Below are 20,028 nucleotides of genomic sequence, written 5' to 3'. Positions count from 1 at the left end.
ACTGCTACTACCAACAAGAGCATTCTGACACCCAAGGTCCTAGACCTGATCTGGACTCGATACAGTATTCTCGAGTTCGTGGTGATGCGTGTCCCCGATGAAGACGAGCGTGTGGACACTGCTAGGGATTCGGTGGCACTCTATGATGTTGCCTTCCAGAGCGGTCTTAGGATTCCAGTGCCTAAACTGGTCAGCTCGACTCTGGAGTACTGGGGCTTTGCTCCGAGCCAAATAACTCCAAACTCTTGACGCTTTCTTCTCAGCTTTGAGGTGTTCGTCTCGAAGCTAGGCCGAACCGCAACTCTAGAGATTTATTGCAAGCTGTTTTTGGTGAAGAGGCACACCTCGGGGTGGCACTACTTCACCAAGAGGGATAGGGAGGGTCCCTATGCAAAGTTGAATCTATTCATCAATATGCCCTCCTCGGTGAAGAAATGGAAGGAGCGGTACTTTTATGTGGCGATCGAGGATAACCCTTTCAAGAGTAACTGTACAAGGCCTAATTTGTTTGTGCTGAACTAAGCTCCAAAGTTGTTCGTGGTCGACCTCCAAACCTACCAGATGTGTTTGGGTGGGGAGGCCGTAGACGTCCGGATGCTGCAAGATGACAACTCCTTCGGGAGTGGGAGCTGAGTGAGGTCCCCGAAGAGGGTGAGGGTCTTAATTGAGTCCAGTATTGTTCTTTGCTCGGCACGGTATCTGTACTAACGCAGCTCGGTCTTGTCTCTGTCCTACAATGGTGAACGTGAAGGTTAACAATAAGGCACTTGTCGCGGTGATGACAGAGGCCAGGAAGAAGGAGGCGGCCGAGTAGGCTGCAAAGAAGAACGCTGACAAGGGCATGGCCGTGCCGAGCTCAGGCCCTGGAGAGAAGACTGTTCTGCCCACCGGTGCTAGCCTGAAGGCCTCCCTGATAGTTATAGGGGGCAATGTTGGCAAGGTGGTGTCACTTACTGTCCAGTACATAGCTCGACATGGTACTTTGGGCTCGACCAAGGATAAGGAGCCAGTGGGTCCTTCAGGAGGCAAGGGCCCAAGGCAGATCGATACGTCATACTGGGTTGCAGAGGGCCAGGAGGGCCAGAAGAGGAGGCGCTCACCTGTTGAGGGGGTGCAGCACAGTAACCCTCCCAAGGTGGCACAAATAGAGAAGAAACCCTTGGATACAGAAGGGACATTGCTCACACAAAGAAGCTGTCAGACATTGACTTCGCGGATTAGATTTACGTGCTAATGGGCGATGTGAGTATACTCAGTCCTTCTCATGCATTTTCTTTGATGTCTTGAGTACTCCTGACTACTCTATTGGGCCTTTACAGAGCTTTACTTTTTCGATTGAGGCTACCCATCGGTTCGAGAATATGGTTGTTGCCCGTTTGATGGCAGAGGCCGAGGTAAAGCACCTTCGTGGAGAGCTGCACATGCCTACAGGCCAGCTGAAGGCTAAGAAGAAGAAGGCCCATAATGAGGAGCAACGTGTGAGGGACGCCCAGATGAGGGCTAACGAGCTGGTGCGCGAGGTTGCCAAGCTGCTTGGGGTCAACAGCAACCTAGTGAAGAGGAAGGATGTGCTCCAGAGCGAGTTGGCTGAGACTCAAGACGCTAGCAAAAAGAAAGGGGTGGAGCACGTAGCTCAGATTGCTGAGCTGAACGAAAAGCTGGTAGCGAATGATGAGACCGTTGCTGAGAGGTGGCTGAACTCCGTAGCAGGTCAATAGTGGTTGGTCGATATCAACGTTGCCTCCTTCAATGCTGGCTTGGACAACGCTATTAAGTTTATCCTGAGCAAGACGCCAGATTACGATCTGTCAGACTATGAGCAGTGTGCTCCTGAGCTCGCTTCTTCAGTATAGCTCGGCGTTCAGGCCGATATTGGTGAAGAGGTCAAACAAACCATCCCCAAGGACAGCCAAGTGAAGAGCTAAGCCTGTGAACCAACCAGCTCCCCTCTAGCCTAGCCCCCCAAGCTTTGTAATCGTGTTGCTATTTCCTTCTCCTTTCTTTCTCTTGTTTCCTTTTCTTTGTAAATGTATTCTTCGGGAGTAATTTAATTTGAGGGTTTTTACCCTTCTTTCGTGAATAGAAAAATACTTTCTTGTATGTTTACGCTTTTCAAAACTTTTTGTACTTCCTCGTTTTCTTGCTCTTCAAGCGCGGCTTCGAATGATATATTTATTATTTTATTCTCCTTTTTTTTTTACTGTCTGAATAATAATAATTCATCTAGCCATCAAAGTCCGATTCCATTATCTAGTTGAGCTCGGAATTGGCCTCACAGGTCTCGCTTACGGGCTCTTGAGGTGTCATGTATAGGCTGTGCCATGGTAGTGCCAAGCTAAGGCTCATTCTATGCCTTAGTAGATGCCAAGCTAGGGCTAAGTCTTAGAGATTACCGAGCTGGGGCTCAATCTTGGTGCCTTGGGTGCTAAGGCCTTGAAGACTACCAAGCCGGGCTCAGTCTTTGAGGTTACCGAGCTGAGGCTCGATCTTCGCAGATGTTGAGCTGGGGCTCGATCTTAGTGGCTTCGATGCTAAGGCCTTGAGGTGCCAAACCTAGGTTTGGTCTTAGAGATTGCCGAGTTGGGGCTCTGTCTTCGTGCCTTAGGTGCTAAGGTCTTGAGGTGCCAAACCTAGGTTTGATCTTGGTAGCACCGAGCTAAGGCTCGAACTTCGTAGATGTCGAGTTGGGCTCGGTCTTAGTGGCTTAGGTGCTAAGGTCTTGAGGTGCCAAACCTAGGTTTGGTCTTGGTAGCACTGAGCTAGGGCTTGGTCTTCGTAGATGCCGAGCTGGGGCTTGGTCTTCGTAGATGCTGAGCTGGGGCTCGGTCTTGGTGCCTTAGATGCTAAGGTCTTAAGGTGCCAAACCTGGGTTTGGTCTAGGAGATTGCCGAGCTTGGGCTCAGTCTTTGGAACACTGAGTAAGCATTTGAGAGAGAACTTCTTCTGTCTATTAATATGTGGCATGCACATGTAACAAATACATTGTTTGCTTCAAAATAGAGTCAAAACTGCTCCATGAATGAGATTGAATAATGAATAATGTAACATGAAAACTGAAAACATGAAATCTATAAGACTAACACCCAGACGTGCAGGAATTCAACGTGGTCTACTGATAAATTTTTTGAGATTTTCGACATTCCATGCCCTTGGTATAGCTGTACCCCCCTAAGTCTGCAAGTGGTAAGTACCGGGGCGAACCACTTGGGAGACTATGTAAGGGCCCTCCCAATTCGCACTTAATTTTCCATCGTTTCTTGGGTCTACTGCCACAGCCTTTCTGAGGACTAGGTCACCTACTATGAACCCTCACGACCGAAAATTTTGGTTGTGATAGTACCGCACCCTTTGCTTGTAGGCTTCATTTGGCACTAAAGTCTCTTCTCTGACTTCGACTATAAAGTCGATGTTTGCTTGTAGCCCTGCCTCATTCTGTGATGCATCCAACACTATCGATCGGAATGATGCCTGGGTGATCTCCACAGGGACCAAGGCTTTAGTCCCATATGCCAGCCAAAAAGGTGTTTCCTTTGTGGGGGTCCGAGCTGAGGTACGATATGCCCAGAGCACACTGAGTAGTTGGTCGGCCCAGTTTTTCTTCTCCCGATCCAACCTTTTCTTGATCCCATCCAGAAATGTGTGGTTGGCCTTTTTTACCTGGCCGTTTGACTGTGGGTGTGCGACTGCAGTGTTTCAAAAATCAATGTTGAAATTGCTGCAGAAGAGCCTGAATTTTCAATTGTCAAATTATCGCCCATTATCAATCACTAGCACTTTTGGGACACCGTAGCGGTATGATGTCGTCTCTTACGAACTTTTTCACCGCTTGCTCGGTGATCCTTACTAGGGGACGTGCTTCCACCCACTTAGTGAAGTAGTCAATAGCAACAATCAAGAACTAGGCACCGCCTCTGCCTTTCTTGAACTGTCCTAGGATATCCATTCCCCACATTGCGAATGGAATCAGGCAGATTATGGAACTAAGTTCTATAGCCGGGACGTGTGGTATTGGGGCGTGTACTTGACACTTAAAGTATCGCCGGACGAACTTCATAGCATCGTGCTGCGTCTTTGGCCAGTAGAATCCTTGGCGCAACACCTTGTAGGCCAATGCCCTTCCTCCTATGTGGCCTCTGTAAATTCCTTCATGGACCTCCCGGAGTGTCTCTTCAGCTCGGCTCGGTGGTAGGCACTTCAATAGGGGCCAAGATATTGGCCCCTTATATAGTACTCCTCCTTGGAGGGTGTAGTTGATTACTTCCCTCTTAACTGCTCTTGCCTCTGTCTGATCTCCCGGAAGATGCCCATCTCACAAGTAATCTATTTTAGGGTCCATCCAGCTCGGCTCGGTTGGCTGCGTATTGTTGCACATCATTTCTTGCTGATAAGTTAGTTTTTCCAGCACTTCAAAGTATACCGAGGTTGCGCAGTCATTGAGTTCCGTTGTAGCAGTTTGGAGAGGGCATCTGCCACTGTATTTTCTTCTTCATGGAACTTATACCATTTCAAATGTATTAAAGTTGGTAATCAGGCGACGAACTTCCTGCAGATACTTGACCATTCTCTCTTCTTTGGCCTCATATTGCCAATTGACCTGGTTCACAATCAGCTATGAGTCACTATGCGAAACTAGGTCATCTACCATTACAGCCTTTACTAGTTTGATTCTAGCTATCAGAGCTTCATACTCTACTTCATTGTTTGTTGCGAGGAATGCAAATCTAAGGGCATACTGTATAGTGAATTCCTCTGGACTTTGCAGCACAAGTCCTGCGTCGCTCCTTGTTGAGGTGCTAGACCCATTGACAAAGAGCTTCCACTTCCTACTCGATTTGGCCTCTGCCCCTGATTCATCTTATGTTTGTGTGCACTCTACCAGGAAATCTGCCAGTGCCTGGCCCTTGATTGCACCTCTTGGTCAGAATTCGATGTTATCCTCACTTAACTCGATAGCCCAGCTCACCATCCGTCCTGCTATGCTAGGGCTGTGAAGCGACTTCCTCAGTGGCTGATCTATCAATACAACTATGGTGTGTACTTGGAAGTAAGGCCTCAACTTCTTGGCTGCCATGACCAATACCAATGCAAACTTCTCAATTCTGGGGTATCGTGTCTCTACGTCGAGGAGCACATGACTCATGCAATAAACAGGCTTTTGGATTTTTTCTTCTCTTATGAGAACTGCGCTAACGGCTACCGAGGATGTAGCGAGATATAATTGGAGCATCTCCCTTGGCTCAGGTCAGCTCAGCAGAGGGGGCTGGGTCAGGCAGGCTTTAACTTCTTCAAATGCTGCTTCACACTCATCTGTCCAGCTGAATTGTTGTTGCCCTTTCCCTCCTTTTAATAGCTTGAAGATAGGAAGATACTTGTCTCTAGCTCAAGAAATGAATCTGTTCAGGGCAACTAGGCATCTTGTCAGCTTCTAGACTTCACGGATGTTTCTTGGCGGGTGCATTTCTTGAATGTCCAGGGTGGCGAGTTCTGGCGTCCTGTCCTGAGAGGAGATCTATGGGCATCCTGTCTCTCAGGGCTCCGGTCTCAGGTTGAATGGCATGCCCTCCCGTTCTGGGCAGGTGAAGGCCCCCGTTGACGTCTCTCGGGGGGAGATCCAGGTGGCACTAAAGGAATTGTTCGTGACGTCCTAACATACCCCCTCCTTGCTGTCGATTGAGGGGGGACGCTGTTATCAGGTGTTTCGCCTCGAGGTTGCCTGTCCGGAGCTGGCCTGGGCAGCTGAGTAGAACCTGTGCAGGGGACAGGAAGTGCCGAGCCGAACTAGCTTATGAAGTCCCGCACCAGGTTGTTAGTTGCCAACACCTACAACTGCAGACTCTGGATCTGTTCTTCTACAATCAGGTGGGTCATCCAAGATGAACGTCCTTGGAGAGATTGTTGAGGGTTTCGATCGCGCTACCCTTCCTCTCTTGGAGTAACCCCCACATCAGTTTGAACTTGTGAAGGTCTCTGTAAGGGCCCCTCTACAGTTAGGGCATTCTCTCGATCAACCATTGGAGGTGGGCGTGGTTCCTCTACTTGTTCAGGTAGCAAACCACAATATGATCTTACTCGTGTCGTGGTGGAAGAAACGACCTTCTCACTTCTAAGTTGCATTGGTTTAAATAGCTTTTCGTATCAATTTCCCACGGACGGCGCCAATTTGATGCGGTAAAAATTGACCAGCCAATCTTCTTCACAGCTCCTGACACTCTAAAAGATCTGCACAGAAGAGAAGACAGGGGAGAATCAGGCTGACCCGATAGGGGACTCTCTGATGCCTAAGTCAGATCTTTCCACAGCAGATACTCAAGAGAGTTTTCAGTAAAGAAGTCATCGATCCTCCATGATGGAGGCTTACCTTGGTATTTATAGGTTGCTGATGGAGGGAGAAAGAGAAACATCTATGGAGAGTCCTATTAGGCATGGAGTCCTTAAGGAGAATGGTTCACAATTCCAGATTCTAGGGCATATTCCGGAGATATCCCTCTCTTATCCTGAAGGCACAAGTCATGAGAGTTGTGGACACCTTGGCAATGTGAGTGGATTTACTCATGCCCCTATAATCAGGGGTCACGTCCCTTGAATGTAGGAGTTGACGTGTGTACGTTTTTGGGTGCCTTACTTGATTGTGCCGAGCTGAGGTGGCAGGTTGACCGGTGGAGAGGCCGAGGTGGAGGGTCGACCTGTGGAAAGGCCGAGGTGGTGGGTCAGCCTGTGGAGAGGACAAGGTGGTGAGTCAACCTGAGGAGAGGCCGAGGTGGCAGGTCAGCCTGAGGAGAGACCGAGGTGGAGGGTCAGCCTGAGGAGAGGCCGAGGTAGCAAATCTGTATAAACGCTTCAGCCGTGTTGAGGATGAGAACAAATTTGGCCTCATTACTTCCCATTTCAAATACAAAGTTTGGCATGGATATTAAGTAAAAGAAAATATAAGATACTAAAGCAGCACTGCTACAACCATTTGGTTTGCAAAGCATCAGATGAAGAACTGATTATGCAATGTCATAATAAACATAAGTTAATAAAATTATGGGAAAAAGAAACCTGAAAGCAAACCAATGTGTGAAAAATCAGAGTTTTTACAGTTCGTTTAACTTGCGATACTTATAAAATTACGGGAAAAAAAGCCTGAAAGCAAATCATCAGAGTCCCTTTACAGTAATTGCACTTGAAGCAGGACTTGCAGTAAGAAACTCCATTGGCAGATAACTGATCGTCTTATCACAAATCATAAGAAGCCTTACATTTCTACTGCGACCCGAGAAAGCCCATTTTAAGCTCTAGATTTGGATCCTTTTTCAATATACTCAGCAAAACCAAGTACAAATAAAGAAACATGAAGATCAAATGAAGCATATATGATCTTTTTTTATTTTTTCTTTGTTAGGTGGCAGAGAGAGAGAGATCTTCCTACCTGGTAAGATGCCGAAACCAAACAACACTAGGAAAGATTTATGATTGTCTTAAAGTTGATGCCACACATACTTCCAATAAGTATGGATCCAAGTGCATGCATCTCTCTGCTCAGTGTTAAAACAAGGTATAGACAATAGGCCCAGAGTATGTGCAGGATTGATGCACTTCTCCTAGAAGAGAAAATTCCATAAAACTTTAGGGGCAAGCATCCCCCCTTTGGTTGGATGTTTCTTCGCCTATCCCTAGTTTTGTTGTATCCCCTCTTTGGTTGAATGTTTCTCCCATCCACCTTGTTTTGTTGTTTCCTCCCCTACTTACAAATCACGATTTAGGCAAATAAAAATTCAGCTTACACTTCAGTATTTTAAGAATTCGGTATCATATCAAGTTTCATCAATATATTTGCCAAATATTAAAGTAGTAGAACATGAATGATTACAGATCCTATAAAGTGTGAAATATGGAAGAAGAAAAATGCAGTAGAAAAATTTGTAAGTAGAGTCAGTAGCCTTCGATTGAACAAACTGAAAGTAGTAGGAAATATTGTCCTTTAGTGAAAGGGGAATGCAGATCTCATTAATTTATACTTGTTTTTCAGAGAACTTAGAGGTCATTACACTCTTTGTTTTTATGCTTTCACATTTGTTTTACGTTTAACCTTGATAATTTCTGAATCAGTGTCAACACTACATTGATCCTTATTAGGCATAGCTTTTTTTTTCGCTAATGACGGGTATCCAAGCCTTCGGCCTGACTAGTTCTGCGGGCCCATACTGACCCCACAACAGCATGGACTAGGTTATATCGGGGTTGAATGAGAACCATTCAACTTTCACTGAAAGTAGTGAAGAGAACAAACACCCCCATGTGAGTGGCCCCAAGGAGGTAAGAAGAGTCGAACTCAGAACCACGCACTTATTAGGCATAGCTTGTGACCCATAAGAAGTTATTGAATGAGAACCATTCAACTTTCACTAAAAACAGTGATGAGCACAAACACCCCCGTGTGAGTGGCCCCAAGGAGGTAAGAAGAGTCGAACTCAGAACCACACGCTTATTAGGCATAGCTTGTGACCCATAGAAAGTTATTTGATGGGTAGACAGTAGACAAGCTGTAATACCCTACTTCTTAAACCCGGTCTGATTACACGGTTGACCCGGTTTAACCATGCAGGACCCGAATCAGAGAGAGTTAAGCGGGTTCCTTATGAACTATGATGGCAAGGGTGACCTTAAACACACGCTGACCTGACAAGTCCGAGCCAGTGCCAGAAGAGACGGGTGTACCCAAGCCGTGTACATGCACCTATCATAAGGCCATGTACGGATAAAACAAGTATGTAGCCGTATATTAAGGTGCATACGTATATTACATCGTATGCCAAGACTGAGATTCGTGCCGAGGGCCGAATTCTGTTAAAATCCCAAGTTTTGGCCCTCAGGTGGGCGGACAGGTGGGTGCATCCACCCACCTGAGTGACCCACCCATGTGAATTACTTAGTTATTTAAGAAGTATATATAGCATTTATGTTTTTCTTTTCTTTTCTCATTTACGACACTCGTACGTTGGTGAGAAGAGTAAAGAGGAGAGAGAAAAGAAAAGGGAAGAAGAAGAGAAGAGAAGGAAGAGGAAAAAGAGATGGATTTCAGTGGCGCCGAGGCTTGATCTTCTCATTCCGACGCCAGAAGAGTGATCTCCAACACTAGATCTACGTTTAGAGGTGAGCAAAGGTTGGGTTCCTTGAACTTTCACCATAACCAAGTAAAACCCTTACTTTGGGGTAGGGTTTCTTGGGATCTTGTAAATCCCCCTTGAAATGATGAATCTAAGGTTTAATAGATGATTTATGTGTTGATCTTGAAGGATTTGAAGAAGTATTTACAAGGTTGGAGAAGCATTGTGAATTTGAAGTGATTTTGGGGTTTTGAAGGTGTTCTTGAGTAAAGAAGGTAAGATGGCTTCCCATTCCTTAAATCTAACCTAGATCTATGTTAGAACCATCTTATGAGACCTTGAATGTGTGAAGAATGGGTTTTGAAAAGCCCCATTTGAATTCCCAAAGGTTGATGGAAGTTGGAAAGAAACAGTAGGTTTCCCACCAAGACCGGTGGGCCAGACCGATGGGCCTGTGGGCACCCACCTGAGAGGGCAGAGCCCTCGGGCACAACCGGCTGGCCAGACCGACGGGCTGACCGACTGGCCACCCTGCCGGCCATTCTTAGCTGGGCCTCGGGCCCAACCGATGGGCTAGACCGGTGGGCCGACCTACTCGTCGATCCAGACCGGTGGGTCAGACAGGTAGGCTGTCCGACCCACCCGAGAGGCTCCAAATGTGATTCTTGGGTCCGATTGGACCCAAATCGGACGTGTGACCTTCTTTTAGGATTTTAAACATGTTCTTGTCATTGGATCCTGTTAATCTTGATTCCAAAGTGGTGAAGTACTAACCCCACTCACTCATGATAGGTTCACCAAATCCTACGCTTCCCGTACCGGATCTCACCCGTACCGAGCGTGAGTCCTTGTACACTACAGGTAAGTGGGGAGAGGACGTTTGGCCTTGTTTCAAAGCATTGTTTGGCATTCATTTAATTGTATCTAGTCTAGTCATGCCATCATGAAAATGCTATGTAGATTAGTCATCCTCACATGGTTATGCATGGGTGTTGTGTTTATTTTCTAAATGCCAAGTGATAATATGCTTCTGTGATGAATGTTGACATCATTGTGCATGATGCATTAATGGACTAGATGCCGTAGTCGGCTTGGAAACGAGTGCATTGGTGGCCCGTGGTATGGGNGCCCATTCTGGATTGCGATTTTTTCCCATTCCACGTTCTCATTCTGTGACTTGCGTCTCAACTCTCAAGTCACCTCTCCTGAGCCTGGATTGTGCTTCCTTCTTCCTTCATTATCCCCTACCGTCGATACTCCCATTTTCCAACACCATGAGATGAGGCCTCTATCGAGGATTTCTTCGATACATTTAGAAGTATGAAGAACGATGAAGCCGACGCCGTTGATCCGTCTGCTATAGGGGACGCTAGGTTAGGGCTCACAGCTTCCACTCTCAGAGGAGGTAAAGGATCCGATTTTCCTCTCTCAGGTAAGTTATTTCCTCTCAATTTTTTTCCTCAGGTCAGTCTGTAACGCTTCCAATATGTTCCTTATTATCTTTTTCCTTTACCTGTTTTTTATTGGCAGAAAAAGTGGTTGAGAAGAATTAGTTGGAACTCTCTGTAACTCAGTTTGATCAGAGGTTTTGGTTGAAGGGCGTACTCCCATATGCGACCTAAGGTCCTGAACCATCGACTCTTACACCTAAAAGCCCCCTGTGCTATAAGATGCAAACCAGCAACTGCGGTGGGTTCAGTTTCAGAAATTTTCTGTTGGAACGTAATCCCAGAATTTCAGTTCGATTATCATCTTCATAGGAGAGAGTTCTCTCCAATAACATGAGTTCAGGTCTACCGCCTAACCACCCTTTGTTTTTCCAATCTACTCTGCAACATTTTTCCGATCTCAACACTGGGTAGTGAAGAGTTTTCCCATGAGTCGTTCGATGAAATGTTTAATAGATGTGAGCATTTTATAATTAAGAAAGCATTTTATCAAATACCTATCCAAACGGTGTTCTTAGTTAAGAATGCATTCTACATTTTGAGAATGGGAATCCACATTCTGAGAATGGGAATGCATATCAAACATAGCCTAAACCTCAGAGCCAAAAAAATTAATTCTGCCAGTAACATCCTACCATTAACCTACCCCCCAAAACTGACACCAAAACCAAACAAATTGGTCCCAGTTACAGGACTGACATTTCCCCACTGCCAAAATAAGGATAAAAGCTTTTGCACAAAGTGCATTGCTTCCTTTTATTTTCTTTAATTTGTATCCTACGAATGAAATTTTATCAGCCCCAGAAAATTATTTTAATCTACAAAGTGAAAGAAATATAGAAGGGAAAAACCATGGGTCACCAACTCACCTAGATGCCATGGCGACAATGATTTGTCGGGGCCAGCATGATGCATATACTATTGGAAAAAAAAAGAGGAACATGTTTTGCTCACATTCAAGGGATCAAGCCCCAGAGATTACATCTATCCACTCCCTGAACCCAAGTCCCAGAATAAAAATCAACTGTTATAAAACAAAAATTTTCCCTGGACTTCCAAGACTAAAATACCAAAATTTTAGGAACCAGTAAAAAACCTCCAGAAAAGTATCATTGATCGAAAACACAAATCCCGACTTCTTTAGAAGGTGACATTTGAAACATCGAGGATTGGACTTTCACAACAAATAAGCACGCAAGCGGAGGCACAAAAGTAAATAATAAATAATTGACAAAGATAAGATTACCTGTTCTGGAGTCTTCTCATGATAACGACTTTGTGAGACTCCCTGTGCAAGCAACTCCTTTACCCTTCCACCAGTATAGAGTTCAGAAAGGCAACTGTGTGCTTCAGAGATTAGTCCAACTCTGAATGCACACAGACCAAGTTGTGCCATAGCCCTATTGAAAAGAATCTGAGATGAAATGTCCATATGCTGGACACCATCCTGCAAGTGACTCATTAACAGTAGGTCACGTGAAGTTGCAAACTCATCCAAGATAGCATGCTGGTATATGTCACAGAGCATTGCACGAGCTTTGGTCCTCTCATCCCCATACATGTATATGAGCGAAACAAGTATATCCATCAATGTCCTGCTACTCTCTGGAAATGAGGGTCTTCGAGGTACAAGCTCAGGAGTAACAATGAATACAGTGGGGCCCCTGCTTTCTTCGACCACTTGATTCTCTTCAGCATCCACTTCCCCATTCTCTCCACCTTCTGTCTGTTCAGCCAGTTTTCTCATTGCATCATAAACCTCTTGGGGCTTATAATAGATAAGCTCCACCCGCTTTAATGCAACCTTTGCAGCAGCCTTGAAATCCCCAATCCTTTCCAAATAGTTTTGAACATTTTGAGCAAGAACTGAAAACACAGGCTCATCCCTAAGCCTTTCAACATACTCTCTAGTGTGTGGATCAATGCATTGCAAGCTCTTGAAGAACTCTGCATCCATTCGTTCAAAGAAAGCAACCAAGGTTCCCCAAACCCGAATTGTGCCTTTATGGTCATCCCCCTTCTGAGTCTCATTCTCATCAGGCTCCACTGAATCATCCACCACAATGTTAGGATACTGCTCAAGGACATCAAGTATGACAAGCATGTTCTGCACACACTTCTTCCAGACATTAATGGGCATGTGCCCACTAAGGCTTGGGTTCACATCAAACTGTGCAGAAACAACACTGAAAAGTATCTCAAGCTTCTGTGCAGGTGTCTTGGCAACCTTTGTCAAAAATGTAAGCTGCTCAACCTGCTCAACCCTTCCAGTTCCCTTTCGACCCCTTGCAGCCACAATCTCTTTAAGCTTCTTATTAACCGTATCCCAAGTGATCTCACTGGGGTCCTTCATGAATTGCTTGTCCATAAGTTTATCTTTCTTACTCATCTTCTTCTCCCAAACTCCACCACCCTCTTCATCTTCACCCTCATCTTCATCACTAGAATCTGACACGATTGCAATTTTTGATGGGTCCTCCTCAAACTCTGTTTCGGAATAATCTTCATCGGCTGACTGATCATCAGGCTCCCCTTCCTCTTCACTCTCAGGTTTTTCTCTGTACTTACTAATCAGGTCCTCAAATTGCTTGTTGTTCTTCTTAAGTCTCTGCTTCATGGAGTTCAACGCCTTTGCATTGCTAGCACTCATCTTCTTCTTCGCATCCTTGTTGGTCAAAGCCTCACTTAAGAAGTCTTCTAACATTACAAGTGCTTTGATATAAAGAGTTGGGACTTTCTCAGATTCCGTGACCCTGATAACCTTTTCAAGCTGCTTGTTCATCTTCTCAAAGCTCTCTTGGAGGCTTACCCAGTCATTGATCTTCATGGCATTCTTCATCTGGTCAACAGTAGCTGACATCTCCTCAAAACGTTTGTCCTTGGCAGATCGGACAACACGCCTCTGACCATCAGAACCATCACTATCACTAGCATTCCCTGGCAAGTATTTGCTTCCATCAGCTGCGCCAGCAATGTCAACAGCTCCACCACCGATCTCTACATCATCTTCAATATCACTCTCTTCCTCTGCCTCAGTGTCGTTTCCACTCTGTAGAAAATAAAATATATAAAATTCTATGTTGGTGTTCCTATACTCCTGCCAAAAGTTGCACGCATACAATTAAAGACGAGTCTGACATACCTGAACCCAGAAACGAGAAGACATTTTCTTCTATGCGCAAAGCTCGCCAAATCACAAGCCTAAAAATCTGTCCAGTGAAGGAAAAAATAACTTCATTGACACAATAACCAGCAAATCATATCCTTCCAATGGGGTAAAAACTTAACTCCCCACTGATGAATACATCAAATAAGACATAAACAGCCAACTATCAAATACACATATAGGAAAACACTTCCATCCCAAAACAAAGCAACAACTTTAACATCCACACTCCATAGGGAAATGTAACATCAAGTCATCAACTACTAGCTCATACAGACAAACAAATCCTATCAATGGTGGAACAAGAAAAAGGAACTTATCAAGTGCCAAACATGGAAGCTCACATTACGAGAGGACGACAGCCAACAGAATTAATTTAAAAATCAAATTCATACAAAACCGCAGAAAATGTAAGCCTTCAAAGACTAATTCGACGCCAAATCTGAATTACACAGTATTGTAAATTAGTTTTGAGAAGAGAACAACAAATATATGGGGAGTAGTACATGGAAATTCTGTGAATCTACAGTAAACAAACCATACCGGAAAAAACTGCTGATTTCCTCTCTCCTAAGCCACATTAAATCAAGAAAGTCAACGAACCCATTGCAGAAACAAGAGAAAACCCTCCAGGAAAAAGGACCAAAATGAGGGGACGGAAAGAGAGAGAGAGAGAGACTTACCGCCTCCGATAGTTCCAACTTTCAAGGGATTTCTCGACCGTTTCTCAGAGAAAGAGACGCGAAAGAGTGTCTGGGGTCGAGTGAAAATGATATGCCGCTTTATATAGTGGGGCAAGGCTAGTGTTTGGGCTGGGCTGGGCTGGGCTAGGCCGGGCCTGGGATGTATAGACGCCCAACTCGAGCCTGTTTAAAGCCTGGTGAAACTAGGATTGGGCCGGGAGTCCGGGACACATGGGAAAAAATTTAGAAGAGGGTTTGTACTTCCTCCATGCCCCACATGGACAAGATGATTTGATCCATCAAATTTGCCAAGGGAACAAAAAGGGTTTCCGCAAAAAAAAATAAAAAAGAATACCATGTTTTTGTGTGCGTATTCACATTGGTCACCCCACTAGTGTAAGGACCATGCGGCCTTTTAGGTAACCATCTCCCTTTTTTTGTTAAATAAAAATAAATAATTCCTAAAATAATTGATGTGAGAGGGTGTAGAATACCATGTTTGCTTAGAGAACCCTCTACTCAATGATATATAGGTATCAAAAGGATTTAGATATCTTAGATATCAATAAAGGGGTTTTTTCTGTGCCTACACTACTTTTTATTTTTAATAGGGGGAAAAGAATGCTACCTGTTTGAGCCATCTACCTCTTGACATCAAGTGCCATGAAAAGACACTCATGTCCCTCTGGTTGGATTCATGTGCATGTACTCTCACTGGCCCAAGCGCTGGCGTAGTGGCCATGCGACCAGATAGTATTCTTTCTCCATTTTTTTTTTCTTTTTTTGGTAGAAAGATAGTCTATTAATCTGCATGGATTACTCTTGTGATCCAAAACAGCTTCAGATAGACAACAATCGAAATTAGGCCAGATTGTCCTATTCGCAATGGACAATGCCCTCCTAGCAAGGGAATCTACAATAGAGTTAGTAGCCCTTGGAACATAGAAAAAGGTTCATCATCAAATATAAGTTTCGGGTATCAAGTATTATGGGAATATTCACAGGTAAACCAAGTCTTCCGCTGAACTGATAAGCTCTTTCTTAGTTGTGTGTATGCTGTAGTGGAATACTGTATCAGATGATCCTGGCAGGTTTGGGTTAACCGGTGTTAACCCGGTCACTGGCCCGGTTCTGTGTGAACGGGGTGTGACAATGGTGGTATCAGAGCATGATGCTCTAGTCCACTCACAGCATACCATTAGAATCCCGTAGAATATATAATAGGAAAATGGGATTGGGTTAATGTAAAAGCTTTAAAGAGTTAAAAGCCAAAGAAAGGAGGGAATAAAGATGTGGCATTTAGATATTGCATTCATGGCATGCGTGAGAGTAGATAAAAGGTAAATTAATTGGTGTCATAACCTATTGAGTACCAGTTTGACGAAATTTCGGCAGCGTAAAATGAGATTTCCAAAAAAAAAAAAAAAATTCACACAAACACCTGATAAACAACAGATATATATAATATAACAATGATAAAAAATTTACAAAGACACCACAACTAAGCTACACAAGTCATCACACATATGAATTCACCACAAAACCCACTATTAAAATACATTATCCCACAAATAAGTCCAGTTACAGTGCAAGTACAAAGAATGGAAAAAGAAAGGAAATATACAATAAGATCCAATAACAGGAAACAGATAAGAAGTTGGTGTGGATGAGCTAACTCTTCACTGATCCTCGTCATTGTCGTCTAGAGTTGACGTTGAGGCGATGGTCGTAGTAGTCAAACCTCGAGTTCACCAGCCGTACCTCCCTCCGAAGTCGGCCAAAATATGCTGAGATGGCATTGGCCAGGGTGTCCATGGTCAGCTGAATGTCTACCCCCTTCACCATACTGATGATCGCGTACTCTCCGCACCGATAGGAAACCTCCAGGTTACAGTAGAACCTACGAACCAACTGCTCGTAGCACGGATGGTCTACGTGGAGGATAGACTCCCAGCCCAGTGCTGTGAACCTCTCCTGAAGTCGAACCTTGTGGAAGTCGTCGACTACCATGATCTTCTCCATCATTACCGACCTCTTCAGGAAAGCTGACCAGTTGGCTACTGCCTCTGAACTGTGGAAGAGCTCCTCATCGTAGTCAGAAGGATCAAACTGGGCAGGTCGGGGTCTCCCTGTACGGGGGGATGGAGAACTAGTTCTTGCACACTTCCACTTAGAAGCGGTGGTCTTACGTCAAGTGCCAGAGGATGCGGGCTCCTTGCCTTTGCGAGATGATATCCTGGCAAGAAAAGAGGAAAGCAGGGTAAGTGACAAAAACAGAAATCATGGAAAGAATAGAATATGGCAAAATGTGACAAGTGAGAAATGATAAAAAGTTTATGGGTGACCAATAAGAGGAAGCCCAAAAAAAAAAAAAAAAAAAAAACTCAATTTTCACAAAACAGAAAGTGACAAGACAGAGAGTAGGGCAAAACAGCAAGGTAACAAGAGGCATATAAGGCATGACAATTAAAGAAGGAGAAAACCCCCAATTCTCAAGGTGAAAGTCCAAGCTAAGAGAGAGTGCAAAAGACTCACAACAGAGAAAGCATGAAGTTTACATGCTCATGGATGAAATGCCGTCAATCTACCAATTAGAATATGCAAAGACATCTACTACTATGTTATTGAGGTCCACAAATACCAAAGAATGTAAAGAAAAAAATCAAAGAAAACCTAACGCAAAAGATAGATTTTCATGGGAAGAAATAGGATTTCATACATAAGGTATTTTCTATGATCTCTACAGTATGTTAAGTACAAATCAAGCATAATGCATCGCAATTGAGTCATTAATTGGGGGAAAAGAGCAAGAAATGAAGAAATCCCCAAATTTGAGAAAACTAGGGCACGGTTGGGGTTTTTTCTCAAAATGGAGAGGTAAATCCTAGAAACTAGAAATAAATCACTTAGAGAGCATCACATTCATATGAAATCACTATTCTATGGAAAGAAACATGGAAAGGAAGTGAGATTTAAGACAACTCATGAGTTCTACCCCAAATTTCAAGTTTTGAGAAGAAAATGAGGAAGGAACTTACTTGGAAGTGGAGGAGATGAATCTTCACAAAAGCACCGGATCGTTGAGTGGGATCGCGAGTGGAAGCGTCAAAATGCTCTCCAAAATCGCCTGGGAGAGAGAGAGAGAGAGAGAGAGAGAGGAGAATGGAAGGAAATAAGAATGAACAGGGTTTAATGCCCTGTTCGCGATTTACAGCAAGGGTAGGACCAGCGGGCCGACCGGGGGGCCACCCTGCCCTTCGGTGTCACCCGTCGGTTGAGGATTTGGACCGGCGGGCCAACCTGCCCGTCGGTGCAGCCCACTGGTTGAGGAAAACTTGGAAAAAATGGAAATTTTTTTTTATTAATATAATTATTATGATTGTTGTTATTATTCTTATAATTGCATGTTATGGTCAAGTGGGACCATTGACATACTTGTCGGAGCACCAGTCTTGTATCTTGGAATTAAGTTGCAGTTAGTTGCAGACTATCATACACTACAATACCCTATGTGATGGCATATACTTGTGTGTCAAAATCAATTCTACGGTGTTTAACCAATGTGGTGCATGATATGTTCCAGGTACAGGGATACGATGGTACGTACTAGATCCGGTAGCAATGCGCGGGGTACCCCACATGGTCCTCGTCCGGTCGGTCGACCACCGAATCCCAGGAGGTCCCTCTCTGTGGGGCAAACCTCACTTCCACCACCTCCAGAGACCCTTGGTCAGGGTGGGGCACATGGGGACCCACCTATGACTATACTTCCGGACCCTCCACCAGTTATTACTCCGGGAGATGTTGCTACCATAATTCAACAGTCACAACAGGCTTTCCAGTAACAAATGCTTCAGCAACAACAAGCATTTATGATTGCTATTCAGCAACAATTGGACCTTTCTCAATCAGGTCAACCTCCCCGGATACTTACTCCACAGGACCCGCCTGTAGGGTCTGGTACGGGGCCACAAGTGGGGGATACACCTCTAATTCCACCATTCAGTATTCCTCAGTATGGGGTGCCCCCTCCATACTCTTACTATCCTGCTTATGCTCCTAACTTCCCGCCGACGAATAATACGTCAAAGGTAGTGGAGTCATTCAAGAGGAACTTGCCACCTGTATTCTCTAAGGTGGGGAGTGATCCTCTGGAGCCAGACCAATGGATCCAGGAGCTAGAAAAAATATTCGAGGTGATTGAGTGCACAGATGCACAGAAACTCATTTGTGCGGGGTTGCAACTCAAGAAGGAGGTCAACTCTTGGTGGCAAGCCTCCAAGCCCATATTGTTGGCTGCCCATCCAGAACCCACCTGGGAACAGTTCAAGGAGTTGTTCTTGGACAATCATTACCCACGCAGCTTCAGAGACCACAAGGAGACTGAGTTTATGGCTTTAACTCAAGGAGGTAAGACTATCCTTGAGTACCAACAGAAATTTGAGAGCTTGTTCCATTTTGCCCCAAGGCATATAAGGACAGCTGAAGAGAAGGCTGCGAGATTTCTAAAGGGCCTAAAGGCATCCATTGGGTCTGTACTTGAGGTCTTGGATTTGACTGACTATGGCCAGATTGTACAGAAGGCCAAGACCATGGAGGATAAGCAGAAGGGGGAACAATCCCTCACCCCTGGACAGTGGAAGAGTACAAACCCATTTCTGAATATGGGTAACTCCTCCAAGGCATACCACGGATCGTACGGTTCTGGGCCTATGTATAGGCAGCCCTATAGGCCATCTGGCTACCCTCCTAGACCAGCTGGTGGTTCGGGCTCCACATCTCTTCGCCCGAACACTAGTGTGGCACCTACAGTTCCAAGGCCGCCTCGACCTCCATCTGCAACGGGTCAAGTGCAGAGGGGCCCCGCCCCAGTTCCGACATCTCAGATTCGTTGCTTTAACTCCCATTCATATGGGCACTATGCAAAAGACTGTCGGGTCAGACCGGCCTTGCCCTCCAGTCAGCCCTCGGCGTACCGACCTCCCTTAACTCGGGGAAATCAACCGCAGGGAAGAATGTATGCTCTATCAGCTGAGGAAGCTGAGGCCAGTACAGAAGTAGTAGCAGGTACATTTTAAATTAAGAATTTCCTTATGTTAAATATTGATGACCTGCTGAAATTATATGCATTGTTACACTAGGTGTCCTACCCATATCAGGCATACCAGCCTATGTTTTATTCGATTCAGGAGCTACTCATTCATTCGCATCTAAGAGATTTGTCGAGAAACTTGGGATGCCACCCAGGATCCTAGATCACGGAATGATTGTTAGTATGCCTACTGGTAAAGTTACACAGTTGAAGGAGGTGTATGGGTCGTGCCCAGTGGAAATTAGTGGGAAGAACTTTGATGCACAACTCATTAAGTTTAATATGCATAATTTTGATATTATACAGGGCATGGATTGGTTGTTGGCTCATCGAGCTAATGTGATGTGTGCTGAAAAGCTGATTAGGGTGACAGATGACGAAGGAAAAGAATTGGTATACCGAGCAGATAAAATGAAACGGGTGAGAAAGGTCCTTGTCTTCGCCCTTCAAGCGGTAAAATTGTTGGAAAGTGGATGTCAAGGCTACTTAGCATCGGTACTTGATGTTGATGCAAGGATTACACCTCTAGAAGAGGTAAAAGTGGTTAAAA

The 20,028-nt window shown here is 44.8% G+C and overlaps 1 protein-coding gene across 2 annotated transcripts; it reads right to left on the bottom strand.

Moving 5' to 3' along the window:
* Window positions 1–11,699: 11,699 nt before the first annotated feature.
* Window positions 11,700–14,453, bottom strand: LOC122067041 (eukaryotic translation initiation factor 3 subunit C-like). Of its 2 annotated transcripts, none has more exons than XM_042630887.1 (3): window positions 14,387–14,453; window positions 13,680–13,746; window positions 11,700–13,586 (listed from the first exon to the last, which is right to left on the bottom strand). In XM_042630887.1, the coding sequence occupies exons 2-3, from the start codon at window positions 13,701–13,703 to the stop codon at window positions 11,715–11,717; spliced, it is 1,896 nt and encodes a 631-aa protein (XP_042486821.1). In that variant the 5' UTR covers window positions 13,704–13,746; window positions 14,387–14,453; the 3' UTR covers window positions 11,700–11,714. The 2 variants fall into 2 exon arrangements, with proteins under 2 accessions (XP_042486821.1, XP_042486822.1); XM_042630888.1 differs by lacking the exon at window positions 14,387–14,453 and adding an exon at window positions 14,247–14,382.
* Between the last annotated feature and the right edge of the window lie 5,575 nt (window positions 14,454–20,028).

This window comes from Macadamia integrifolia, unplaced genomic scaffold (assembly GCF_013358625.1).
Source record: "Macadamia integrifolia cultivar HAES 741 unplaced genomic scaffold, SCU_Mint_v3 scaffold2682, whole genome shotgun sequence".
In the NCBI taxonomy this organism is placed as follows: Eukaryota; Viridiplantae; Streptophyta; class Magnoliopsida; order Proteales; family Proteaceae; genus Macadamia; species Macadamia integrifolia.
This window is presented reverse-complemented; position numbering and strand designations above follow the sequence as displayed.